The sequence below is a fragment of the Cryptomeria japonica genome, chromosome 4 (genome assembly GCF_030272615.1).
Source record: "Cryptomeria japonica chromosome 4, Sugi_1.0, whole genome shotgun sequence".
Lineage (NCBI taxonomy): Eukaryota > Viridiplantae > Streptophyta > Pinopsida > Cupressales > Cupressaceae > Cryptomeria > Cryptomeria japonica.
In genome coordinates, this window is record NC_081408.1 from 88,917,631 (window position 1) to 88,942,354 (window position 24,724).

At 38.8% G+C, this 24,724-nt stretch overlaps 1 protein-coding gene across 1 annotated transcript in view; it reads right to left on the bottom strand.

The window, feature by feature from the left end:
• Positions 1-209: 209 nt before the first annotated feature.
• LOC131032905 (protein cornichon homolog 2) overlaps positions 210-24,724 on the bottom strand; it is a 100,658-nt gene continuing 76,143 nt past the window's right edge. The window contains exons 3-4 of the mRNA XM_057964006.2: positions 874-996; positions 210-673 (exon numbers count right to left, since the gene is read on the bottom strand). Coding sequence (XP_057819989.1) covers positions 640-673; positions 874-996 — 157 coding nt within the window. The 3' untranslated portion in view covers positions 210-639. The remainder of the gene's footprint in view (positions 674-873; positions 997-24,724) is intronic.

Below are 24,724 nucleotides of genomic sequence, written 5' to 3' on the forward strand. Positions count from 1 at the left end.
CAAATACTTCCAATTGCAGTCAACAAGTGCGCAGTAGAAATTGAATCTCGATCCAAAACAGCGAGTCCAGGAAGCCAACAAAAGTTTTAATTATAGCACAGTGACCCTAACAGAAAGTGACACCCACATTGCTGGTACCATAACAAAACAATTTAATGTGTATTGGATCATGCAGAAAGGAAAATAATGTCCAGACAAGAAACAAACTATTTAGTATGCATATGTTTTTGACATTTTGTTATACTTTCAAAGATGGTAATATTCAGATCAGAATACTTTTGGATCCAAGCTGAAAATCATCCGCAGATATAGCTAGTTGGAGTTAATTATCCTTTATCTGTCAACATTAACACACAAAATACTCTTGTAAAGCTGATAATATTGACTCTAAAGATACAAAGTTTTGGCTATAGAAAGGGAAGTAAAATGAGATTGCAACTTTAGATAGCATTAAACTTGTCTGTCATAGAACAGATTCATCAAAGGTGCAGGCTAATGTTTTCATAATTATTGAACCAAAACATAGCCAGATTTTAGCCGTGACCTCACAGTAGAGGTGTGTGGGAAGACTCAGTTCTAAAGAGAAAATATTACACCATTCACGATTTAAAAACATGACTGAGTAGAGAACTGCATCATTCAATAATCTTCTTCAATTACAGCATAAAGCAGCCTGCAAATAAAGGAAAAAATTTGCTCAAATACACATTAAATAACCTGTTTGCTCTAGCAAATTGTCAATACCACTGCTACATATAGAAGAGCATCCAATCAGTTTCCTTTTAGCCATCTATATTACTTCATATCAATAACATCGCTGGAAATCTAGCATGCATTAGATCCAACACTCTAAAATTAAAGATAGAATCAGACCTGTAGATAACAACACAGAAAAGAGTGAGATAATAGCCAAGCTTGATCATACGGTATTTTTTCTCGCCATTGAGCTGATTAAAAATTTCTGTAACATCAAGTAAATGCTTCCCACTATTATACCTGTAACAAAATAAAGGTTCTGTAAATAAAAAAATAAATCTAAAACTTGAAAAAAAGAAAAAAGATACAAAGTACCGCTACTGAGCAAATACAAAGCGTGTACAAGCTTTCATGATTTATATTTAGCGACTGATAATAAAGTCAGCAAATTTTTCAAGAAAGCAACATTAAGAAATTAAATCAACATTAGAGGATTACCAAGAATGGACTAAAATATTGTTTCAAAACGAAACAACGAGTCACTATCAATGTTAGAGAATACAATAATATAAGGGCAAATTTAGATTCGTCTGCCAAATGGAAACTAAATTGTCAACAGCTATTTCATGGATAACTCATCACTCCCTTAAACAAACAAATTTTGGAACACAAACCAGAACTTCCAGTTATCCTTAATGATTGGCTTTTGACTTTGATAAGATCCCTGTAAATTAGATAGCTAAAGCTTTAAAAATACCTGACAAGGAGAGCTTCAGGTGATTTAAAAATTATTCAATCTAGTTTAATGGGTTGAAAGATAACAGTCCTATGACTGCTTAATAATTAACCACTGCAGAAAGGAGCATGTAAGAGAATTAAGCTTGCAATACATAGCATACTTCTAGATGCACTTTCAACAATACAGTGATGCTAAATAAGAATTACAACTTTCAAATTCCCTAAGTACTTGAGTCAATATGCATCCATGATAATCCTTTAATTACTCTTAATATGGAGTAGAAAAGCTAAAACATTATTTGTAAACAAAATGACATAAGAATATGACCAACTGATGGTTTGGAAGATTTTGAGATCCAGATAGCAAGAAAGACAATAATTAACACACTCAAACAGATGAGTTCTAATAGCCTCTCATCAAGGCCCAAAAATTGAATAGTGTGTGCTCTAGAAACCAGTTACAACCAGGATAAATATGGGCTACTAACCAAATGATAAACAAAGTAGTTAATGGCTCCTTACAAACAGTAACAAAAATAGAACCAAAAAACCAACAATGTGGACATAGAAGTTAATGCCCTATATCATCTTGAAACCACGCAACATACACAAAACAGATGATCATAATAGCCTATCATCAAGGCCCAAAACATGCATGGTACATCTGTGTACTAAAAAACAGTTAACCCAGGATAACTGTGGGCTACCAGTCAGATGTAAAACAAAGTAGCTAACATCTCATTACTAACAGTGACCAAAATCAAATGGAATTAGCAGTTAAATCCCCGTATCATCCTGAAGCCATGTATCATACTCCCTTATTCACCCTCTGAAATTATTACAAAAAATATGACACCAAACGATTACCAAGATATTTGATGTTAATAAAGGACCAAAGGAGTCTCCTTAAATAAAAGATACAAAAGATCTATCCATAAAGGATAAGATTGACAACTAAGAACTTAACTAAAAGAATAAAAGAATATTCCTAAAGTCTATCCTAAAAACTTAATTGACCATTATAAACTAAAATTTAAATATTACAATATTACTTTAATACCCTCCTCCCTTAACGATCAATCTACTAACTACACCAAGTTTACCCCAATATTTTACAAATTTGTCAACACTCAAGGACTTGGTAAGAATGTTTGTAATTTGATCCTCAGTTGGACAATGCTACGACATCACCAATCCATCTTCTACAAGTTGCCATATGAAATGACAATGAAGATCCACATGTTTGGTACACTTGTGGAAGATTAGATTCTTGGCAAACTTAGCATCCTGTTGTGAGGTATTCACACATCACCCCATTGCAAATGGGGACCCCCCACTTTTTCGCTTTCTAGATTAGTCATCTTAGCTTGGTTGTTGTCGAGTCTTTGCTATTAACCTTTTGTTTGTAATTGCTCAGGAGTTGATCAAGTCCCCCTCTTAAGAATGAAGTGAGGTTCAACAATCCCTTTGCCCAGCCAAGGCATAATCCCTTCCACTTCTCCCAATCCTGTTAGTGGGTGCCAAAAACCGATCACTTTCATTTACCATATCCTTTGCCCACCTACCTTTCTATACTCCATCTATCCTTCCTTCCACCCATCCCCATATCCTAACCTACTTCACCTACATAACCTACCTTATATTTCCTAACTTCCATCTCACATCCTTAACCTACAACTTCCACCTCCTTTACCTTTACCTTTACCTTTACCTTCCATCCCATTCACCTCCCACCTTCTAACCTATACTTTATCTACCTAACCCTCTTCCCATCCTAGTATACTCATCCACTTCCCTTCACCTATATTTACACTTACCTATACCTCCCTACACCTCCAACTTCCATTTAACACACCTCCTACCTCCCTACCTCCCTACCTTACCTTTTACCTCCTTATTCCCCTATGCTTACCTTCTATCCTACCCCATCTCCTACACTAACCACAGTCCCTTTCCACCCTACCACACCCCTTGCCCTTCTACGTACCATCATACCCTTTTCCTTTAGCTACCACCCTACCCAACCCTCATTCCATCTAGTCTACCCCACCTTTACCCTTCCACTACCCCTTATACCTCCCGTTCCATTTTACTCCCCATATATCCTAACTCCTTTCACCAACCCATTTTACCTCCCACATCCTAAACCTCCTCACCCTACGTATTTCCTACCCTTATGTCCCCCTTTCCTCCAGCATCCCATTCCCCCTCTTTCTCCACAGCTACCCTTAACATTTCCTACCACTCCCCCCTCATATTTCTCTCCACCGTATCACATCATCTTTTGGGCCCCACTTTAAACTCAAAAGAGAGGATTAAATAAGTTTTTAAAGGACTCTTTGCTGGGACCCACTAACTTTTGGCTTGGGAATTTAGAATGTTTTTATTGCATTGCTGGGCCTCACAAAATCTAGATTTGGAAAGCTTGTTTTAAGGCATAATATTTCCTGTGAATTCCTTGGCCCCACCAAACTCTAAGGTGAAGAAAAAGTTTTAAGGCATATTTTTTAAGAAGGAAAGCATCCACCTCACCATTTCTTTGCAAGGTGTGGCATCAGAAAGATAGGGAGCTGGCCTTTGAATGAGGATGTGTCACTTTAACAAGAGCAGAGTAAACAGAACCTTAACTTCCAACGCCTATATAAAGGGAGTATTTCGTATCATTTTAACAGCATTCAGATCAGACATTTAGGAAGCAGTTTTAGTGATAGAGATCAGCAATTTTAGCAACAAGATTTTGATCATCACATTGATCAAATGCTCCTTCAAGATGCTGTTTGATTTAAGAACATTGTTATCCAGTCTTTTGAAGGCAAAGGGGCAGATTTTGAAGAAATTCCAGATCATTTTCCAAGGTTCTAATTTGATGTAAAGTATCAGCAATTTTAGCAAACCTAATTCTGATTTTAAGATCAGACTGATTCTGGCAAATTTTTAGATATATCCTATATATGATTCAATCAGTATCATCATGTCCAGCCTTGGAAATCCATGTTCAGAATTGAATGGGTTGTAGGAAGTTTGATTTTTGCAGAAAATTGTTTTCATTCTTAACGTTTTAATGCAAAATATTTCTTGCTTTCCAGGTTTGATATAAAGAAAGAAGAAAAGAGAAAGATGAGCACCCAAGGAAGCATGGAGGACAAGTCACGTTGAGATTCAACTCACATTTCAAGACAACAACAAGCTGGAAGATAGCCATTCAGAAATGACTTCCTCTACCATTCAAGAGATCTGATTATACTTACATTGAGAGGCCGATTGAAATGACAGGTTTTGATTAAGCACATGATAATTTCAAGTCCCCCTTGGTTGGAGTAAAATCTGCTTCCATTACTCATAGTTGGGAGCGATGTGGACTTCCTGAGCAGTATTTGAGGCACTTGAATGGATGAAACGAAAGGAGTGAGCAAAGAATGTATTAAATTTCAAGTTTGGATTTCAGCTTCACGTCTGGAAATAGGAGAGCGAAGAAGATTGCAAGACCACTACCATAAGCAGATTGAATGTTTGGGAAGAGTCATTTTAAGTAGATGAAAGGTAGAAACTCAAACAAACTTCATGTTCAAGCACCTATGAGCACACTTCACAGATTGGCATAGATGAAAATCATGAATTGAGTAAGGAGAGCGAATTTCATAAGCTTGCTAAGTAGAGCAATTTTTTTGAAGTTTATGTACCTCACTCACAAGTTGGAGCGAATTTCTCCAAAATATGTACCTTGGCCACCAGTTGAAGCGAAATTTGGAGTGTACCTTGTCAAGGACATTGAACGAGTTTCTTATTTGAACCCCGTACCTTGTCAAGGATCCAGAGCGAATTTCTTCCTAAAGTCATGTACCTTGTCAAGGGTCTAGAGCAAACTTTTTCACTAGACCATGTACCTTACTCAAGCTTTGGAGCGAAATTTTCATTAGCTCCTATACCTTACTCAAGATTGAGAATGAATTTTACCAGATCATGTACCGTACTCTCCATCTTGAGCGAATTCCTCAAAATCAATTCAAAATTAGAATTCGAATGCAAGAAGGTGAAGTCGGCCAGTATGAGAAAGGTAATTTGTTGCTTTATTTATTTCGAAATCAGGTTGGCCCCTACCCCAAGCGACATGTCCTTAGCCCTAAGACTTCTATATAGGGAAACTTTCAAACAATCATTTGGACATCAATTCAAAACGAATTTCCTCTCCAGCAGCGAATATATGCAGCAGATCAGCTAATTGAATCAACACAAGTGCGAATCCAACCATTGAAGGTGCAGATCCAGTGATAAATAGAAGTGAATTTCATCACTAAATAGGACAATTCATCAAAGGAGCAAGGAATCCAACCTATATCGACAGCAAATCTAATACAGGAAGCATATCATCAGCGAATTTGACTAAATCAACAGCAAATTCAGTCAACATCAAACTCAAATTTGATCCACAAGCAACGACTCCAATCAATAATGACAGAAAAGTTCACAAAGGAAGGAATGAATTCATCAAAAAGACAACAAATTTGCTCAAGCAAAGGGGCGATCTCCCCTAAGGCTGCACCTATTGGACCTGCAAATCATACAAAATCAGAAATTATGTCAAATTAAGAGATTATGTAAGCTATACATCTTATGTGTTTGATGCTCAATTGTTTGTTTTGCAGGAGGTAAGGAAAGAGATCAAAAGGATCAGGTTGGAAGAAGATTGGAGTGAGGATCTTAAAGAGAGAATTTCAACACCAAGAACAAAATACAAGGAAGATGCCTTCAAGAAGCTTCATCAGCAAACACAAGAACATCAAGGAGAAGAAGATCTCAAGATATTCAAAGATTCTCACCATATCATGATGACATGAAGAGATCAAAGGGTGAAAGGAAGAAATCATCCAACTACTTCAAGGCACTGAAGCATAAAGGAAAGATAATCCAGTTGATGGAAGAATGCTTTACAATCTTGAATTCCCTTTGGGAATCCAAGAGTCGAAGAAGTTAGTACAACGAAGAGCTACATTCAAGCTACATTCAACCAGTTGCATCATTCATCAAGAGATACCTCTCAACATCCCTTCATGATGATGAATCAAATAAAATCTACAAAGTGCAAGATTGAGGTGGCAGCCCAGTCACTACTCCACCAATCGGAAAGGTTCCACATCAACACGTCTAAGTTCGATGAATCAAGCTCATATATGAATGCATGAACTTTGATGTACCTACCCCTGATATCTATTGGTCCATACTCACTCAAAGTAGTCCATACTCACTCAAAGTAATTTTCTCATTGGCTAAGGAGAGTATGTTGTTACAAACTTGTTGTGACGTATTCACACATCGCCCCATTGCAAATGGGGACCCCTTCTTTTTTCCTTTCTAGGGTTTGTTTTCTAGGTCTTTTAGGGTTTTGTCTGTTAGCCTTTGTGTTTTGAGTGTCGCCAAGGGGATCACCTGGACAACAGGTTCTGCCTGAGTTAGGTCAAGTTGATAAGTGATGAAGTCTAAAAGTCCTGATCCTGAAATTTGGCTAAGTTTGAAAGTCCTGATCCTGAAATTTGGCTAAGTCTGAAAGTCCTGATCTTGAAATTTGGCTAAGTCTGAAAGTCCTGATCTTGAAATTTGACTAAGTCTGGAAACTGAAAATCCTCTAAAAACTAGATTTTGCAACATAACTCCTGGAGGTCTGAAACCACTCTCAAACATCCTGAAAGTATATATGGAATATAACTTAAAGTATAAGAATCTTTCTTATACTTAAATGTTATATTCCATAAAATTATCCTAACGGAGAGTTCAAAAAGTCAAATTCCGCTCCTGACCCTTCCTGAGGGTCCAAAGCGGATTTCGCTCCTAACCCTCTCAGGAGGTCCAAAGCGAATCTCGCCCCTGACCCTTCCAGAGGGTCCAAGGCGAAAATCAACCTAGGACTCATTCCTGGCCTTATCTGACCAAATTTTGATTTGCAAGGCATTTTGAAGGGAAAATTGGAAATGTTTGAAAACTTTGAGATGATGGATTTTATCCAAGATTAGAAATTTTGCTCCTGACCCTTGCTGAGGGTCCAGAGCGAAATTCATTGTAGACATCATATGCCAACTCGCTTGAATTTGAAACCTTGTTCCTGGCCTTGAAAATGATCTTACCTCGCCCTGTGAAGTGGTTTGAAACTAAAAGATTGAGCAATTTAGCCTAGATTGTAAATTTTGCTCCTGACCCTCTCTAAGGGTCCAGAGCGAAAATTTTATTTGAGCCTATTTGTCACTAATTTTGGCTAAATTGTTTTGTGCAGGGTACCCTGGAAGGGCGATTGGACATGACTTGATGCTTTTGAAGGTTTGAAGACATGAAAAAGGATGAATTTTGGAGACTAAAGGGAAAATCGCTCCTGACCTTCTCTGAAGGCCCAGAGCGAAATTTTCAAATGTGCATTTTTCTTACAAGGTCAAAGTGATTTTGATGATTTGAAGGATGAAGGAAAGCATGTTTAACCCGTTGAATATAATTTGGACGATCAACAAAAGAGGAAATCAAGCCAAAATCAAAAAATCGCTCCTAACCCTCTCTGAAGGCCCAGAGCGAAATTCTCCATGAAGGTCATCTTTAGCATTGTTGTGGTCAAGTTGAGGTATCAAAGGAAGGATGAGTAGTGAAATGAACATGATGAAGCCCTCAAACTCGTTTGAAGATCAAGAGATGAAGGATTTTTGCCTAGGAAGGACAAAATCGCTCCTAACCCTCTCTGAGGGTCCAAGGCGAATTTCTTGTGGACACACTATTTTACCCCTTGTTGGACATAAAAACCTATTCATAACACAAAACAAGGTGAAGTCTTCCCTAGCAAAGAGGTTTCAAGGAGAAAAGTGAAGAAATTTTGATCTAAATAGCAAAAATCGCTCCTGACCCTCTCTGAAGGTCCAGAGCGAAATTTTCAAAAGACACATTTTCTTGCGAGGTCAAAATGATTTTTATGATTGAAATGGATGTGGAAAGGTGTGTTTCGCCTATTGAAGATAATTTGGATGGATAACAAGAGGTAGATAAGCTAAAAATCAAAAAGTCGCTCCTGACCCTTGCTGAGGGTCCAGGGCGAAAAACCTAAAATCAAACCTTTTCCTCCAGAATTGAGTGAAGCTAAGCCTAGACACAAGTTTGAAACGATGTTTGAAATGCCTTGAAGTGGAATTGAGATGTAAGAGTGCAAATTTTGATGACAATGGGGAAAATCGCTCCTGACCCTCTCTGAAGGTCTAGGGCGAAATTTCCAAGTATGCCCATTTTGCTTGCATTTCGAGATGATGCTTTTATTCTCAAGACTCAGTAGGGAGTAAAGTATGATGTTCTACGCCTTAAGAGTAATTTGAAGTTGGAATGATCAAGAATTTGTGCAAAAGACTCAAAATCGCTCCTGACCCTCTCTGAAGGCCCAGAGCGAATTTCCAAAGTTCTCTCCCTTTTGTGTGGAATTAAGACAAAATCTTGCTTGGACAGGAGGAGAACGTGATATGTTATGCCTTAGAGGTGATTTGAAGATTAAAAGATGGAGAAATATGCCAAAAATCAAAAAGTCGCTCCTAACCCTCTCTGAAGGTCCAGGGCGAAAATCACAAAACCAACATTTTCCTCCCAAGTTTGTGCTAAGGCAAGGTTGTGCTAAGGTAGAGAAGGTCTTCCAAAACATGATGAACAAGGATTTGCCTCCAAAGCTTGATGATCCTAGCCAAATTTGCAAAAGTCACTCCTGACCCTTACTGAGGGCCCAGGGCGAAAATCTTTGGAGCACCTATTTTGCCTTACAAAAACAAATCAAACATGCATGGAATGGATAAGGAGATCATTGCTTACCCTTGTAAGGTGGATTGACATTAGAAAGATGAAGGATTAAGAGCAAAATTGAAAAATCACTCCTGACCCTCTCTGAGGGTCCAGGGCGAAAAAACCCTAAATACACATTCCTCCTAAAGATCAAATGAAATCAAATTCAAAACTCCAATGAGAGATGCCATTTAAATGCCTAGATGAAGTTTTGGACAAGAAAAATGAGGTATGCAAGGCCTAAATTGAAAGTTCGCTCCTGACCCTTGCCAAGGGTCCAGGGCGAAGTTAGTAGCATTCTTTATTTTTACCATATTTGAGCATTGATATTCCTCAAATTCCTCAAAATTGCTCACTTCGAAGCCTTTGGAAAGATTAAATCAAATTCGCATTAAACTAAAGGCATTTTAATTTAATAAATTAATTTTGTACCTTGAAATAATCAAAATAAGCATCTTAGAGGTATTAAAATTAATTTTAAAAAATAAAAGATTACAAGTTGAGCGCACAAGGCATTATTTTGCCTTTGTTTGACAAGTCGGCCTACTCTTTTGAGGTTTTATTTATTATTTCACCTTTTATTTGGCAAGTCGGCCTTGGAGAGAAGAGAAGTGAGCGCTCTATATATTGGAGGGGTTTGTTTCACATTTCAAATCATTCAATCATTGCCTTAAGTGCGAAATTGGAGAGCTAATTGGAGGTGCGAAATAGTGCTGGTTTGAAGCGAATTTCTTTCAAGTGTTGAAGGCTAGAAGGAAGCGGAGTTTATTCTTTCCAAGCTAGAGGAGGCGCAATTCATCCTAGAGATGGCTTTGATCTACACTTTGCCTAGTGAAACCTATTTTTTACATCATTTCTTAGAGTTTAATACTCAAGAGGAGGTATGGCGAAATCATCTTAACACCCTTGTTCAAGGTTTGATTTTTAGACTTTTTTTTAGAAAAGTCTAAGTATTGCATAGTTAATTAGGAAATGATAACTCTAGATTTATCATGAGGTTTCCTAATTAATATCTTAAATCTTCCTTTTGAGTCTTATTTTCTACTCTTTAATGCTCAGGGACTAATTTTGAAATGTTGTGTAGGTATCACGATGGCGACTCCAAAGGCGGGAGCATCTACTAGTCGCCCGGCTCTCACCAAAGAAGATCAAGCAAGGACAAGGGAGACCTCTTCCAATCCAGCATTCCAAGGCGAGGTACATCATCATCCTGCACATCAAAGACAAAATAAGTTAGAGCAAGGGTTCGTTGAAGAAGCAGATAGTTTCAAAAGAGTTAATTAAAGATAGCTTCTCAACAACATCAAATTGGCATGAACCAAGTGTCGGACGAGGTGGCATCCTAGTCATCACTCCTCCAGTCGGATTGGTCCACCTTAGCATGTCCAGATTCAATGTACCTAACTCATGGAAGGTGGCACAAACTTCTATGTACCTACCCCAACTATCTATTGGTCGAATTTTCCAGAGAAGACATGTGTCCTAAAGATGTAATTTTATCATTGGGCAAGCATTAAATGTTATGTAATGGTTGTAACAAACCCTAATTAGGGTTTTCATTATTGAATCTTGGCCATTGATCTCAAATTGATCTTAGCCATCGAATTGTATTATGGGCACTATATAAGCCCCGACTCTTCATTTGTGAAAGGCTAATAATAGAAGATAGGGAGTTAGTAGTTAGAATAGTGAATTAGTTAGTTAATAGTATAGCAATTAAAGTAGAATAGGAGGACAAGGCAAGAAATTGTTGCCATTGATTGTAAACAAACTCCATTTTCATTGAAGTAATGGTGAAGTGTGTCGTTTCTTCCAATATGCATGGTTTCTTGTTGAATCTTCAATTCTAGATGGTAGATGATTAGATCGAATGAAGGAAATTGTTGAATACGCCTGTGTGGAATCTATCTAATCCAAACCACTAGCCTCTTGCTGATGGTAAGTGCGCCTTGCGTGGTCAACTGGAACAAATGAGCTTAATCATAAGTCATTACACGTCTATTGTTTCATGCATTTTCTTGAATGGTGATCATTGTCAGATGGTGTACGATTTGAACATATTAGAAGCATCCCTTAGAAGATCGCACTAAGTTGGTGTTGAATTGTTCAGCCTGATGGTGAGACCCAACCCAGTAGGACTCCACCTAGTCATTCATCCATCTTCTCGCATTCTAGGTAGTAGAGTAGACTTCCTGAACCTTGTATCTTTTGCCATTTGTTTGTCTTCCAGTTAGTTAGTAGGACTTGTGATTCCAGCAAATCAGATGTTCAGGTCATTGAAGTGTAAGTCCCCTTGTGATTCCAGCAAATCACATCATACCATCGGTGCTTATCCACACGTAGAGATCCTACAACAAAGAACCTTGAAGTCATCCTGATTGATCCTTTTCGCAATATCTTCAGCATTCAGAGGCTTTATTCAAGAGAGGATAAGGCACCATTTGGGTATTTTATTCTGTGTTTGGCTGTGTACAAAAAACACATCAACAAAACCCTAATTAGGGTTTCATTGTAAAGTCTTGGCCATTGATGGAGAATCAATCCTAGCCATTCATTGTAAATGAGCTCTCTATATAAAGCTCAAACTCCTCATTTTGTAAAGGTTAATAGGTAGTTAATAGTGAATAGTTAGTAAAATAGTGAATAGAGAGATAGATAGTTAGTGAATAGAATAGCTAGATTAGAATAGAAGTTAGATTAGGAGAAGGCAAAGATTATTGGTAGAATCTTGTTGTGAAGAACAATTGATTTCATTTAAGTTATGGTGAAATTGATTTGTTGATTCAACAATTCACATGGTCTTTACTTCTCAATTTATTTTCATGTTGATTAGGTTGAATGAAAGAAATTGTTGAATGCATTTGTGTGAGATCTGTTTTGTCCATACCACTAGCCTCTTGTTGATTGTAAGTATGCCTTGCATGGTCAACTGGAGTGATATGAGCTTAACTTCGAATCATTATGCGTCCATTGCTTATGCATTAACTTGAATGGTGATCAATGTTGATAGTAATGATTTGAACATCTTTGAAATGTCCTTAGAAGATTGCAGTGAGCTTGTGTCAAATTGTTCGGTTTGATGTTGAGACCTTGCCTGGTAGGATTCCACCTAATCATTCATCCATCTTCTTACATTCTAGGCCTTAGAATAGACTCCCTCAACCCTTTCCTTTTGCTATTCTTTCAAACTCGATCACTAAATTGCAACAGCAGATGATCTAAGTTCCAGCAAATCAAGCATTTGAGCATTCAAACGTAAGTCCCATTGTGATTCCAGCATAATCACATCAACCAACTGAACTTATCCACATGTAGTGACCCTACATTCATGAACCTTGGGAGTCTTCTCAAGTGATCCTTAGCTAATCTTCAGCATTTGAGAGAGTTTGTAAAGTGAGAATAAGATACTTAAGGTATTTTATTCTGTGTTCGCATGTGCCTAAAAAACACATCTCTTCATTGTCACAAAACAATAGTGAAAGCCCTACTTGAGACATTTTCATGTCAAAAAGAATCCTTCGAAGTCATACTGCCTCACACACTGCTAAATGGATGGTGCTCATCATTGCTACCAATTGTGCTTTGCACTTGACTTTGTACACCCATTTGAAGCCAATAGGTTTCTTCTCTAGTAGAAGATCTGAAAAACTCCAAATCTTATTTTTCATAAGACCCTGATGTTCTCTTTCAATGGCCTTTTCCCATTCAAGTTTACCTTTTGCCTCTGCAAAAACTTGAGGATCATGAACTCCCTGACCATTTTGCTGAGGAGTATAGGGTGTTGTGTATTGACAGTTGAAACCATGTTTAGCACAAAAGTCAATGAATTTGTTTGAATGAATTCATCTCCATTGTTAGACCTAGGAGTTATGATGTCACATCCTAACTCTTTCTCTACTAATGCGTTGAACTTTTGAAATTCCATAAAAAACATCTGATTTTGACTTCAAGAAAAGCACCCACATTTTCCAACCAAAATCATTAGCAAACAAGAGAAAATACCTGCAAGTAGTGATCAATGCTATATTCATTGATCTACAAACTTCTGCATGAATCGGTTGTAGGACTCTCAAGGTTCTCGAGTTTGTCCATTTGAAAAACGAGTATAGTGCCACTTCCTTGCTTGGAAAGCTCCACAAACACCCTATATCTCTTGTTGTATATCAGGTGAACCCTCTACCAAATTTTCTTTTGCCAATTAAGTGAGGTAGGCTAAGTTGAGGTGCTCATACCGTTGATGCCATAGTGTAATGTACCATAAGCCTCCCCTCACTCCACGATACGGTCCACCCCATACGGGCAACACAGCAGCACAACCTTTCCGTACGGTAAATAGTCTCCACCTTGCACGATCAACACACTCCACCATACGGTACCGTACATGGTAGCACAACCTCCCCGTACATTCAACACACTCCACCGTACGATCAATTGTTCCCTCCACCGTACGACCAATACTCTCCACCATACGACCAACCCACCATATAGCCAACTCAATCCCTCGTACACCCTGCACCGTATGGCCCCCACTTCCTACACCCCTTCAGTCAGTTGATTCCCCTGTGTGGAATTAATAATCTTGGCCTCGGAAAGTGAGAGATGTACAAACAAGCAATGATGTTATGAACAATTACTGGAGTACTAGATTTGTCTTCGAATGAAGACTTCACAAATTTGTAGCATAATATAAAATATCGGAATGATATTTCCAATGGCAGACTAGGGGGCTGTGGACCACAGAAACTGCGGATACCAAATAGGGAGGGTCTTTCACCTCTGAAATGGCGGTAACCAAAACTCCAACAGGAATTCACACAAGACAGAAAAATATCAAAATTCGCCTACTACAACTATGATAGACTCGGCCATAAATATGGGCTCCGAGAAACTTCCCGAAGGGTTACAAACAGGCCGACACAAACATAACTTAACTAATAAAATAAAAAAGGGGGCCCGACATATTTTATTATTAAATTTAGGGCCATACAATAATTTAAATTATTTAATTATATCAGGGACATTACACATAGTGTATTGATATCTAATGCTCTTTGGGCACTCCTAAACCTGTTCAGCATCAAAAAACCAATACAAACCATTATCTTCAATACCAACAACAATGGTTTACTTAGATTCCTTGTCAATTACATAGCATTTGTGTTTGCTATATATGACATCCAAATTGGGGTAGCAATGCATAATCTGACTCACGAAGAGGAAATTGAGCTCCATTCAAGGCCATAGTGCACATTGCGAAAAATGTGATTTGTGCGTCCAAAAGATATATGCACATTTCCTTTGCCAACAACTGTGTACTCAACGCCACCAAAGATCACTAAATCTAAGCAAGTTGTATACTCTATGAACCAATCTTTCTTAAGGGTGAAATGTCAAAATGGTCTAGTATCGATGTACCAGGCTAAAGACTTTAACTGATCTATTGGTCGTTTGGCCATAAAAAGCATAGAGGCTGACTCTTACTCAAAATGATCTACAACATGAGCCTTTGTGGAGGCCCTCCCTAGTTGGATATTTGATCAACCAACCTCTTTCTATAGTGCTTCTTCATATGACCAAGCTTACCACAATAGCGACATAATACTTTTCAAATTCTTTGAAGTATCAACATAATTCTCCTGACCTTTCTTCTAAGACCACTTACATTTGCCCTTGTCCTTGGCAACAAATCCATGTGCAACACTCTTTGTATCATTGTTGCTATCAAATTGCTTCTTCCATCTATCCTAATGCAAGAGCTTGTTGCACAAATCTTTGTACTTCAGTCTTTTAACCCTAATTGACAAGTATATAAACTACATTTCCTCTCCCATTTTGAGGAGAAGGACATATGTGTACAAGACGTGGAAACTCTATTCAAACATTTAAGCATTCAAGCATTCAAGCATTCCTTCAAGCAATTGAGCATTCTAAGTCTCCATTCAAGGCTAAGTGTTGCATTCAAGACAAGGATTCAACCATTGAAGAGGAGATCACATACAACATACAACATACAACATACAACAACATCTACACCTTCGCATGTAAGAATACAAACATTCTTACAACAAAGTACTAGTACTTGTTTTACATTACAAACATTTACATTTACAGCATTTCTCATTTCTTGGTTAATTCCAAAACCGGGGTTTGACCTAAAGGCAAACCCCTCATCCCTAACCCCCCAATCGTCCTCTCTTTTCTGTGTGTAGGTTGCAGGTACGCGGCTGTAATTGAAGATCTGGAATCCTTGTGCAGAGACGAACAAATCCACCTTCGTTTCGCGGATTTTTCGGAGGACCGTGTGCACGTCGGGCGCCATCGTCCCGTCAACTTTCGCTCAAATTTGCAGAACAGCGCCGTCTCGACATTTTACTGCTAATTCCAGGTCCGCAGCTTCATCCTATATTCCTATCTCCGTTTATAAGTGAATCTTTCTCACTTTTCATACATTCCTAGTTCAATCATTCTATCTACATTTCTTTACAAAAGAGGGTATCCTTGATGTCTTAACCCTTGAAACTCATTTAGAATCCAATCTTGCATTGCGTGGGATTGGATCTTGTGGGTTTCAACCCCTCTTTTGAATGTAAAGTCTCCCCTAAGTGAAAACCATCAACCCTAGTGACTCTCCCTTCTCTCTCCTCGGAGTTGGGGAGGGGAGAACGACTAGGGTTCGATTTTTCCGCTTTACACTTCCAAATCTTCGAAAAGATTGTGCTTGTTTGAACCATCAAAAGCAATTAATCTATAAGTGATAACTTGATCATGACAACTTCTCAATCATGCTCATCAAACTTGTCCTAGTCTTTACCCGCAATTTCTAACTGAGTGTCAGTACCAAGGACAATCTTGTCGAGGCACCTGTACTCAAAGATTATGAGCATGGATTGTTTCCAAGTGTTGTAATTCTTGCTAGTGAAGTATTGGCTGTCTTCCAACATGAGGTTGGGTAATGAAGATGCCCCTCCCACTATTCAAAATTATGAAGAAAACCAAGAAACCCTTGCTCCAACAAAAAATTTAGGAACTTTTTTTTTAATAAAGGTACTATTTTTTCTTTAAACTTTGCTGGTTTTAAACTATGAATTTCTTGCAAACCCTAGCCATCACTATCAGGAACCCACAATTTTATCAAAAATCACTAAAAGAATTGCAAACAAATTCTGGATAGTTCAGCTAAAACCCTAACTGTCACCAAAAACCTACAATTTTGGTAAACATCATCAAAAAAAATACTAGAGGACTCACCGCATAGGTTTGCAATTGCAAAAAATTGACAAAAACCTCTAAAATCTAGTTGCCCATGGCAAAAAACCTTGTTGTTTGATGTTTACAAACAAAAAGGGGCACGATTGTGCAGAAAAATGATGCAATTTTAACTAAGCCTGACATGATTTTTGGTAACTGACAAACCCACAATTTGCAAGTGAAAATTGCTGCTATTTTCCAAAAATGGCCATGCAATGTCACACAAAATCAAGCACAATTTGAAGCTATCTGAAAGTTATGATTTTTTCTCATTCATGAACTTGAGATTTTTCTTGTAGAAACTTCACACGATTGTGTTAGAAAAAAAATCACCAAAAACTAAACCCCAATCCATGCCTTTGAATTCGTATGTCTTTTCACTCATTCTACATCACGTGCATGCGAGTCATCATTGACAACAACAGTATGTAGATCTCCATGGGATCACCAATCCCAAGAAATTTTTGTAGATGGCTTTAATACCATATTACTAAAAATATAAGACAAAATGATTACCAAGATAATCGATGTTAACAAAGGAGCAAAAGTCTACTTAAATAAGAGCTACAAAAGATCTATCCATAAAGAAAAAAGACTGACAACTAAAAAAGTAATAGGATAAGAACTTAACTAAAAGAACAAAAGAATATTTCTAAAGTCTATTCTAAGAACTTAATTGACCATTATAAATTAAACATTCCAATATAATTTTATAGAAATTAACAGCTTTCTTACACCTACAACACAGAACACTCTTGATAAATCTAGCAACATCAAAGTCATTGTCAATGTTTTCTTTGAAAATGAAATGCACCAATTTTGTTCTTTTCCAACTAGCACAGCCATGTAATTTGCAATCTTGGTATGCAATCACATTGTGTAGAAATTTTCCGAATCATCATTGACAATTTTTTAGGTCATATTGAAGCTATCAAGGATGGATTGATAGGGCTAAGCATTCAAAACACCATAGTTTATTTTGTTGGAGAAATCAAACTACAATAGTCAATGTTTTCGTGCTTAAGACTGGTAACTGTGTGAAAGGTTTCGAATATCATTAGATTGTCCAAAACTCTCTCATATGTGATTAAATTGTAGTCTTTGTTATCACAAAAACTTGCACCCTTGCTAAGCTATCAACTCAGCCACCTTGTGAAACATGGAAACAACCCCGAAGTGTGGGACCTTGCGCATGGGGTTGAATCTCCGAAGAAGGTCGGCTTCCTTCTTCAAGTAGGTGCAGGTGTTGAACCAACTCAACACTTCAAAAGTTACTCCTAAGCCTATCCTAACAACTTGCAGAGGTAAAGGGAAGAGAGATTTGCTTGAAATAAAAGGAGGTGATGCACCAAGAAGAGATTGTTTCTCTCCCTACCGAAATGGCACAAGGAACCAACTAAAAAACCCAAGAGATGCACAACTTCAATTGCATAAGTGACCCGAACGCATGTATGGAGGTTAGAATTTGCTAAGTGTCAAGAGGGGAGAAGGATTCCCACAAGTCACACTTAGAAAACAAGTTAACACAGCATAGATGGAGAGAAAAGCCACAAGACATACACCTATAATGAAGGTAAGAAAGCATACACAACATACATAGGTTAGAAGGAGGCAAGAATGGTGATTTTCAATTAATCATAAGGCCAAAAGCCAATCTTACAGTTGTTACAAGTCTTTAAGAGAAGAGAAGAGTATAAGAAAGCTCAAGCCAGCAAGGAGAGAACCCTTTACAATGAGGCTTAACAGCCTTTATATAGAAAAATGGTTACAAGGGTGATCATGACCCCTGCATGTCAGTCTGGAAGTGCATGCACTTGGCTTGTACATGCAAGCAACCTAGCCATACCCACAAAGGGAAACCCTAAGTAGGTGGATTGACTGACCTTCCAAAGTCAGACATGACATAAGTCACCAAGCATGGCCCCGTACCTCCCCTAATGGAAATCCTGCCAAAAACATTAAATGCACCACTGTGGCTCCACAAAAGAAAGTGCATAAGTCACCAAAACTATCGGACCATTAAAAGCCTTGAGTGTCGATCATGCCATCCGGAAGTGTCGCCAGTCGGAAGGAAGTCCGGGGACTTTAGAAGTTCGGACTCCCGAAGTGAGGAAGACAAGGGAAGGAGCAAGGAACTTCAAAAAGGCTAAGGAAACAACTTTGGAACCTCGGGGTTCCAGAGTTCCAAGATAGAGAGAGGAAGAGAAGAAAAGGAACTTTGAAACCTCGAGGTTCCGGAGTTCGGGAGGAACAAGGGAGGGAAGGCAAAAGGGTAAGGAACTTTGGAATCTCGGGGTTCCTGAGTTCCAGGCAAAGGAGAAGCTTAAGAGAAGAGGCGAAGGAAAGGAAGGCTAGGAATTTCAGAACCTCGGGGTTCCGGAGTTCCGAAGAGGGAAGGAGAAAAGGGACAAGGAACTTCGGAACCTCGGGTTTCTAGGATTCCGGGGGAAAAGAGAGAAAGGCTAAGGAGAGGAGGGGCTAAGCTACGGAAAGAACTTCGGAACCTCAGGGTCCTGGAGTTCTGAAGAAACTAGAGAAAAGCCAAGGGAAGGAAGGGAACTTCGGAACCTCGAGGTTTTGGAGTTGGAAAGAAAACGGCTAAGGCAAAGAACTTTGGAACCTCGAAGTTCCGGAAAAGGAAGAAGGAAAGAGACAAGGGCAAAGAGAAAAGAACTTCAGAACCTCGAGGTTCCGGAGTTTCGGGGAAGAAGAAAAGGCCAAGGGAGGAACTTCCTTCGGACAAGGCAACACTTCACACTTCATGATTCTTCTCTCCTTGATCAATTGGGGCCGCGCTGGTCCATGGAACATATCTCTAATCGGTTCTCACTAATGGACCAAGGGTGTCAAAAAATGACAACAGTCTCCTTGGCTCTCATTGGATTATCCAAATCCATCTTTTCCCAAGCCATTTTCTATAAAGTCCTGTTGTGACCATTTCACACATCGCCCCATCAAAATGGGGACCCCCTCGTTTTCTTAGGGTTTTGCTTTCCCTTAGTTTTTCTCTCTGCTTGCTTGGTTTTGAGTGAGTGAGTGGTTGCCTGGGCTGGCTAGATTAGGGCTAATCTCTGAAAGCTCGTTTTAGGGTTTCTTTCAAGCTGAGTCTAGCCTAATTTTGGGAGGTCGTTATTTGTCTGCCTAGAACCTTAAGTTTGCCTTAATGAAGTATTTCCTTTCAGGAGAATCAAGATGGTAAGATTGAAGAAGAGGGTGAATAGATCTCAGGTCAGGTCAGGTCTGGGTTGATGGTTTTCTTGTCGGAGTCCTGTTTGCTCCCAGGTCTGAGTCGATTGAGCAAAGTCAATGGTCAGAGAGGGATGAAAGTGGTGATTTCGGAAATTGATGAATGAATGCACTGGATGATGAATTAAGGAGTTTTGGAAGGAAACGATCAATATTGTTGACTTTTGAGGCGTACTTGAGAAAGTTGATACATTTTTCGCCTTGAAGAAGAGCTTTTAGGCTTTGGAATAATGAAAGCCAGTCTAGGATGAGATTTTCGCTCCTGACCCTTCCAAAGGGTCCAGAGCGAAATCTCCCTTTCTTGCCTCCCTTGGGCCCTGAAAACCTAGTTGGACCTCACCTAGACCAAATTGGATGGAGAATTGTCTTGATAGTGAAGGAAGGAAGTTGATTTGATCAAATTTGATGAAAATGAAATGAACCAAGGTAAGGAACTAGCCAAGAGGATGAATTTTGCTCCTGACCCTTCCAAAGGGTCCAGAGCGAAATTCTTGAAAGCTCTCATTTTTACTTGGCTAAAGGCAGAATCTTGATGGGGATGCGTGAAGAATGGTCTTTGTTTGCCTCTCAAAGAAAATTGGAGTTCAAAAGGTCAAGAATCAAGCTCAAAAAAGTGATTTTCGCTCCTGACCCTTCCAAAGGGTCTAGAGCGAAAATCTTTGTAACTCACATTGCCCTCCCAATTTTGGCTAAGTTTTGTTTTTTAAGGCATGTTTGAGGATGAATTGATATGTTTTTGCCTAGAGATGGAGTTGATTGATTTTGAAGAACAAGATTTTAGGCCTAAAGGAGAATTTCGCTCCTGACCCTTCCAAAGGGTCCAGAGCGAAATTCATCATGAACCTTGTTTGTTACCCTGGATGGACTAGAAACCTTGTTCCTAATATGGAAGATGATCTAATTTTGCCTTATGAGGTGGTTTGAAGTTTGAAAAGTGAGCAATCTAGCCTGGAATGAGATTTTCGCTCCTGACCCTTCCAAAGGGTCCAAAGCGAAATTCCTAAAAACTCTTATTTTTGCATTGAAGAAGGTCAAGTTCTTGGTCTCTTATGAGTTGAATGGAAGGGAGATAGCTTGTCTTTGCCTCTTGAAGATGTTTTGAATTGAAAAAATGAAGAATCTAGCCCAAGTCAAGATTTTCGCTCCTGACCCTTCCAAAGGGTCCAGAGCGAAAATCTCTCTAAGAGGCATTTCTTTCCTTGTTTGGCCAAATCTTGATGACCAAGGCATGTTGAAGGAGAGAATTGACATGTTGGAATCCTGGGGGATGTTTGGAAGTTATGAAAATGAAGGATTCTAGCCAGGAAAAGAAATTTTGCTTCTGACCCTTCCAAAGGGTCCAGAGCGAAATTCCTTATAAACCTACTTTTTGTCCTTTCTTGGACATGAAACCTTGTTTCTAGGGCAATGAAAGATGAAATCCTACCTTGCAAAGAAGTTTCAAGTTGAAAAAATGATGATTTTTGGTCAAGAATGAGAATTTCGCTCCTGACCCTTCCAAAGGGTCCAGAGCGAATTTTCTCAAAACCTCTTTTTGCTATCAAGTTTTTGCTAGATCAAGTGTGGGATAAGGTAAAATCAAGATGAAGTTGCCCCTAAGACTGACTTTGAATTGCTATAAACCATGAAAGATGAAGGAATTGAGCCTAAAAGTGATTTTCGCTCCTGACCCTTCCAATGGGTCCAGAGCGAAAATCCTTAAAATAATTTTTTTCCAAATTTTGAGCAAAGCCAAGCTTGGACAAGGGTGTGAGAAGGCATTTGGATTGCCTTAGAGTGGATTTTGGTTGCCAAGAATGCAAATTTTGAAGCCTAATAAAAATTTCGCTCTTGTCCCTTCCAAAGGGTCCAGAGCGAAATTTCTAAGATTCCCCTTTTTCCTTGCAAATCAAGACAAGATTTTGGTTTATATACCCTGGAGAGGAGTGAGACAAGATGTTCTATGCCTTGGAGGAGATTTGAAGTTGAAAGGATGGCAAAATAGCCCTAAAACAAGATTTTCGCTCCTGACCCTTCCAAAGGGTCCAGAGCGAAAAACCTAAAAACTCCTATTTTGCTTTGCAAAATCAAATCAAACTTGGATTGGGTGAAAGAAGAGAACTATTTCCTAGCCTTGTGAGGTGGATTGAAGTTGGAATGATGAAAAATGAGCTACAAACAAAGAAATTCGCTCCTGACCCTTCCAAAGGGTCCAGAGCGAAAAACCCTAAAGTCCCCTTTTCCTTCAAGATTTGAGTTAAACCAGAACTAAACAAAGGTGAAGAGACTATTTAGAATGCCTTGAAGAAATTATGACCTTCAAAAAATGTGACTTTTGAGCTCAAGTGAAAATTTCGCTCCTGACCCTTCCAAAGGGTCCAGAGCGAAATTCTGGATAGGTCCTGTCCCTGGCTAGGTTGTTGAGCAAAATTGACCTTTTTCGCCTTGTGAGGATCAAACCAATGCTAGCAAGTTGAGAAGTGGATTCAAACTGAAGGAATTTTGATGAATTGAAGTGAAAGAGATTGGAAAATTGGCCTGAAGGGTGAATTTTGCTCCTGACCCTTCCAAAGGGTCCAGAGCGAAATTCCCAAAATGCAGTGTTTCCTTCAAAATATTGTTGAGCCAACTCAGTGGTTGCGATGAATAGACCCTGGAGATTGCCTTCGAGAAGGTCAATGATCAAGCAAAGGTGAATTTTGACCTAAAAAGAGAAAATCGCTCCTGACCCTTCCAAAGGGTCCAAAGCGAAATTCTTAAAAACACCTATTATTCCCCTTGTTTAGGCTAAGTTGAAGGCAAGTTGCAAAATTGTGATGGCAAACCTAGGTTGTGAAGATTTTGATTCATGAAGCAAACAAGCCTAGATGAGAGGTTCAAATAAGCCTTGGAATAATTTAAGCCTTCATCACTTTGAATATTTTAATGCCTAAGGAATGAAGATTCATCAAGCTTTAATCAAGCCTTAACATTTCCTAAGCTAGCCTATAGCCTTTCACTAAATTTGCCTATTACAACACATTTGGGAGACTAAGACAAATTCGCATGAATAAAGACATTTATAATTTAATTAATTAATTTCTAAGCCTTGAAATACATGAAAAATCCACCTTTAAGCTTTGGAATTAAATTAAAAAATAAAAAATTATGCTTGAGCGCTCAAAAATCATTATTGTGCTTTTACAAGCAAGTCGGCCTTAAGGGAAATCAAAGTGAGCGCCATATATAAGGGAGGTGTATTTTGACAAATTCAAATCATTCTTTCATTATCTCTCATGCGAACTTGAAGAGCAGATTTGGAGGTGCGAAATTGAGCAAGTTGGAGGATAATTTCCAGATTTTGGAAGGTGTTTGAAGGCGAATTTCCAGATTTTGAGAAGCTAGTTGAAGGAGAAATTCTTTTTGAAGGCTGATTGAAGCTTAATTCATCCAAAGGAGGACCTGAAATTCAGATCAAACGTCCTTGTCCAGCAAATTCTCATCTCCCTTCATTCATTTTTCAAGGTTGATAGCTAAAATTCAAGGAAGAGGTATGAAGAATCAGATTTTTGAAATTTTTATTCAAGATTTAGTTTGATTTTCCATAGTAATCCTTTGAAAAATCTAAGTCTTGTACAATCAGATTTTAATTTAATTTGAAAATTCATAATTCTTAGATTTATCATTATTTTCAAATTAATATTTAGTTATTTCCTTGAAAGGTCTCAAATCTCCTATAATGAAAATATTATGCTCAAACCCTAACTTTAAGCTTTTGTGTAGGTATCAAATGACGATCCCCAAGGCCAGAGGATCCACTACTCGACAGGCTCTCATCAAGGAGGATCAGAGGAATGACGAATTGGAGACCAGGATCATGTCCAAGTGGAGCAATATCGGAGACACCAACCTAGGAAACTTCAATGTGAAGAAGTTTCGAGAAGTGCCCTACATCGGCAAGCCGTCATCTGTTGCAAAGAAGATAATTGAGAGTGGCATCATCAAGGCTGCAGGTTTCCCTCCCGCAGTCAAGTGTCATGAGTTGATGATTGAGTATGCCCGGCACTATGATTCACACTCAAGGACGATCATAGCCGAGGATGGAACTATCTTAGCCTATCTTTCAGAGGAAGCTATAAGTGAAGTTTTTCATCTCCCGGAACATAGAGACATGATCTACAAAAGTCTAGAAGGAGCTAGGTCTATCTATGAGGATGATCTTGATTCCTGCTTGAACTTCATTAACAAGAATTGGCTACTCAAGAGCAGACCTCGCCTGAACAAGATTCCCAATACACCGCACGGAATCGACTTCCAAGAAGAATTCAAGGATTTGATAACCTTGCTCAATCGGGTCACGGGTGCCTCTCAAGCTTCCTTCTTCGACAAATGGATGTTCTTCTTCATACAACTGATTGTCCAAGGAAAGGGAATGCTCAATTGGGCTAGAATCATTAGCAACAGCCTGGACGTGCAGTTGAGAAGACTAAGGCATACCAAGTCATTTCACATGAGTTCAAATGTTATATATGCCTTGATCAGAGGTTTTGAGTATGCAGGACTACCTCACAGAGGAGTTGTTGGAAGAGGACCCGGAGAAATAAGAGTTTGTGATTATTATGTTCAACTACATCATCCGCCAGGAAGTGACTACAAGCTAGTCAATGACACCTTCACGATGTATATTACCAGGATATTGCAAGGTGGGATTCACAATCGACTGTCTCTGGACGCACAGGAGCTCGTGAAGAAGCATGGTGCATGGTTCATTCAGTTTCCAAAATTCACATACATCAGAGTTCATGGATGTCCTTCGCCTCCCTACATGTTGCCAAGATATCCTACAGACAGGATAATACTACTTGAGGTGACTAGGCAGTTGGCAGCTTATGCGAAGGCATCAAGACACAAGCATGGAAATGGGATTCCCGTACCCATCATACTAGGGAACTCAGTTGAAGTGTGTCCTAATACTCAGGCCACGAAAGATGCAGAGAAAGAATTATCCCTATATTCATTCACATCATTTGCCTCAAGGGAGAATTTTGATCCT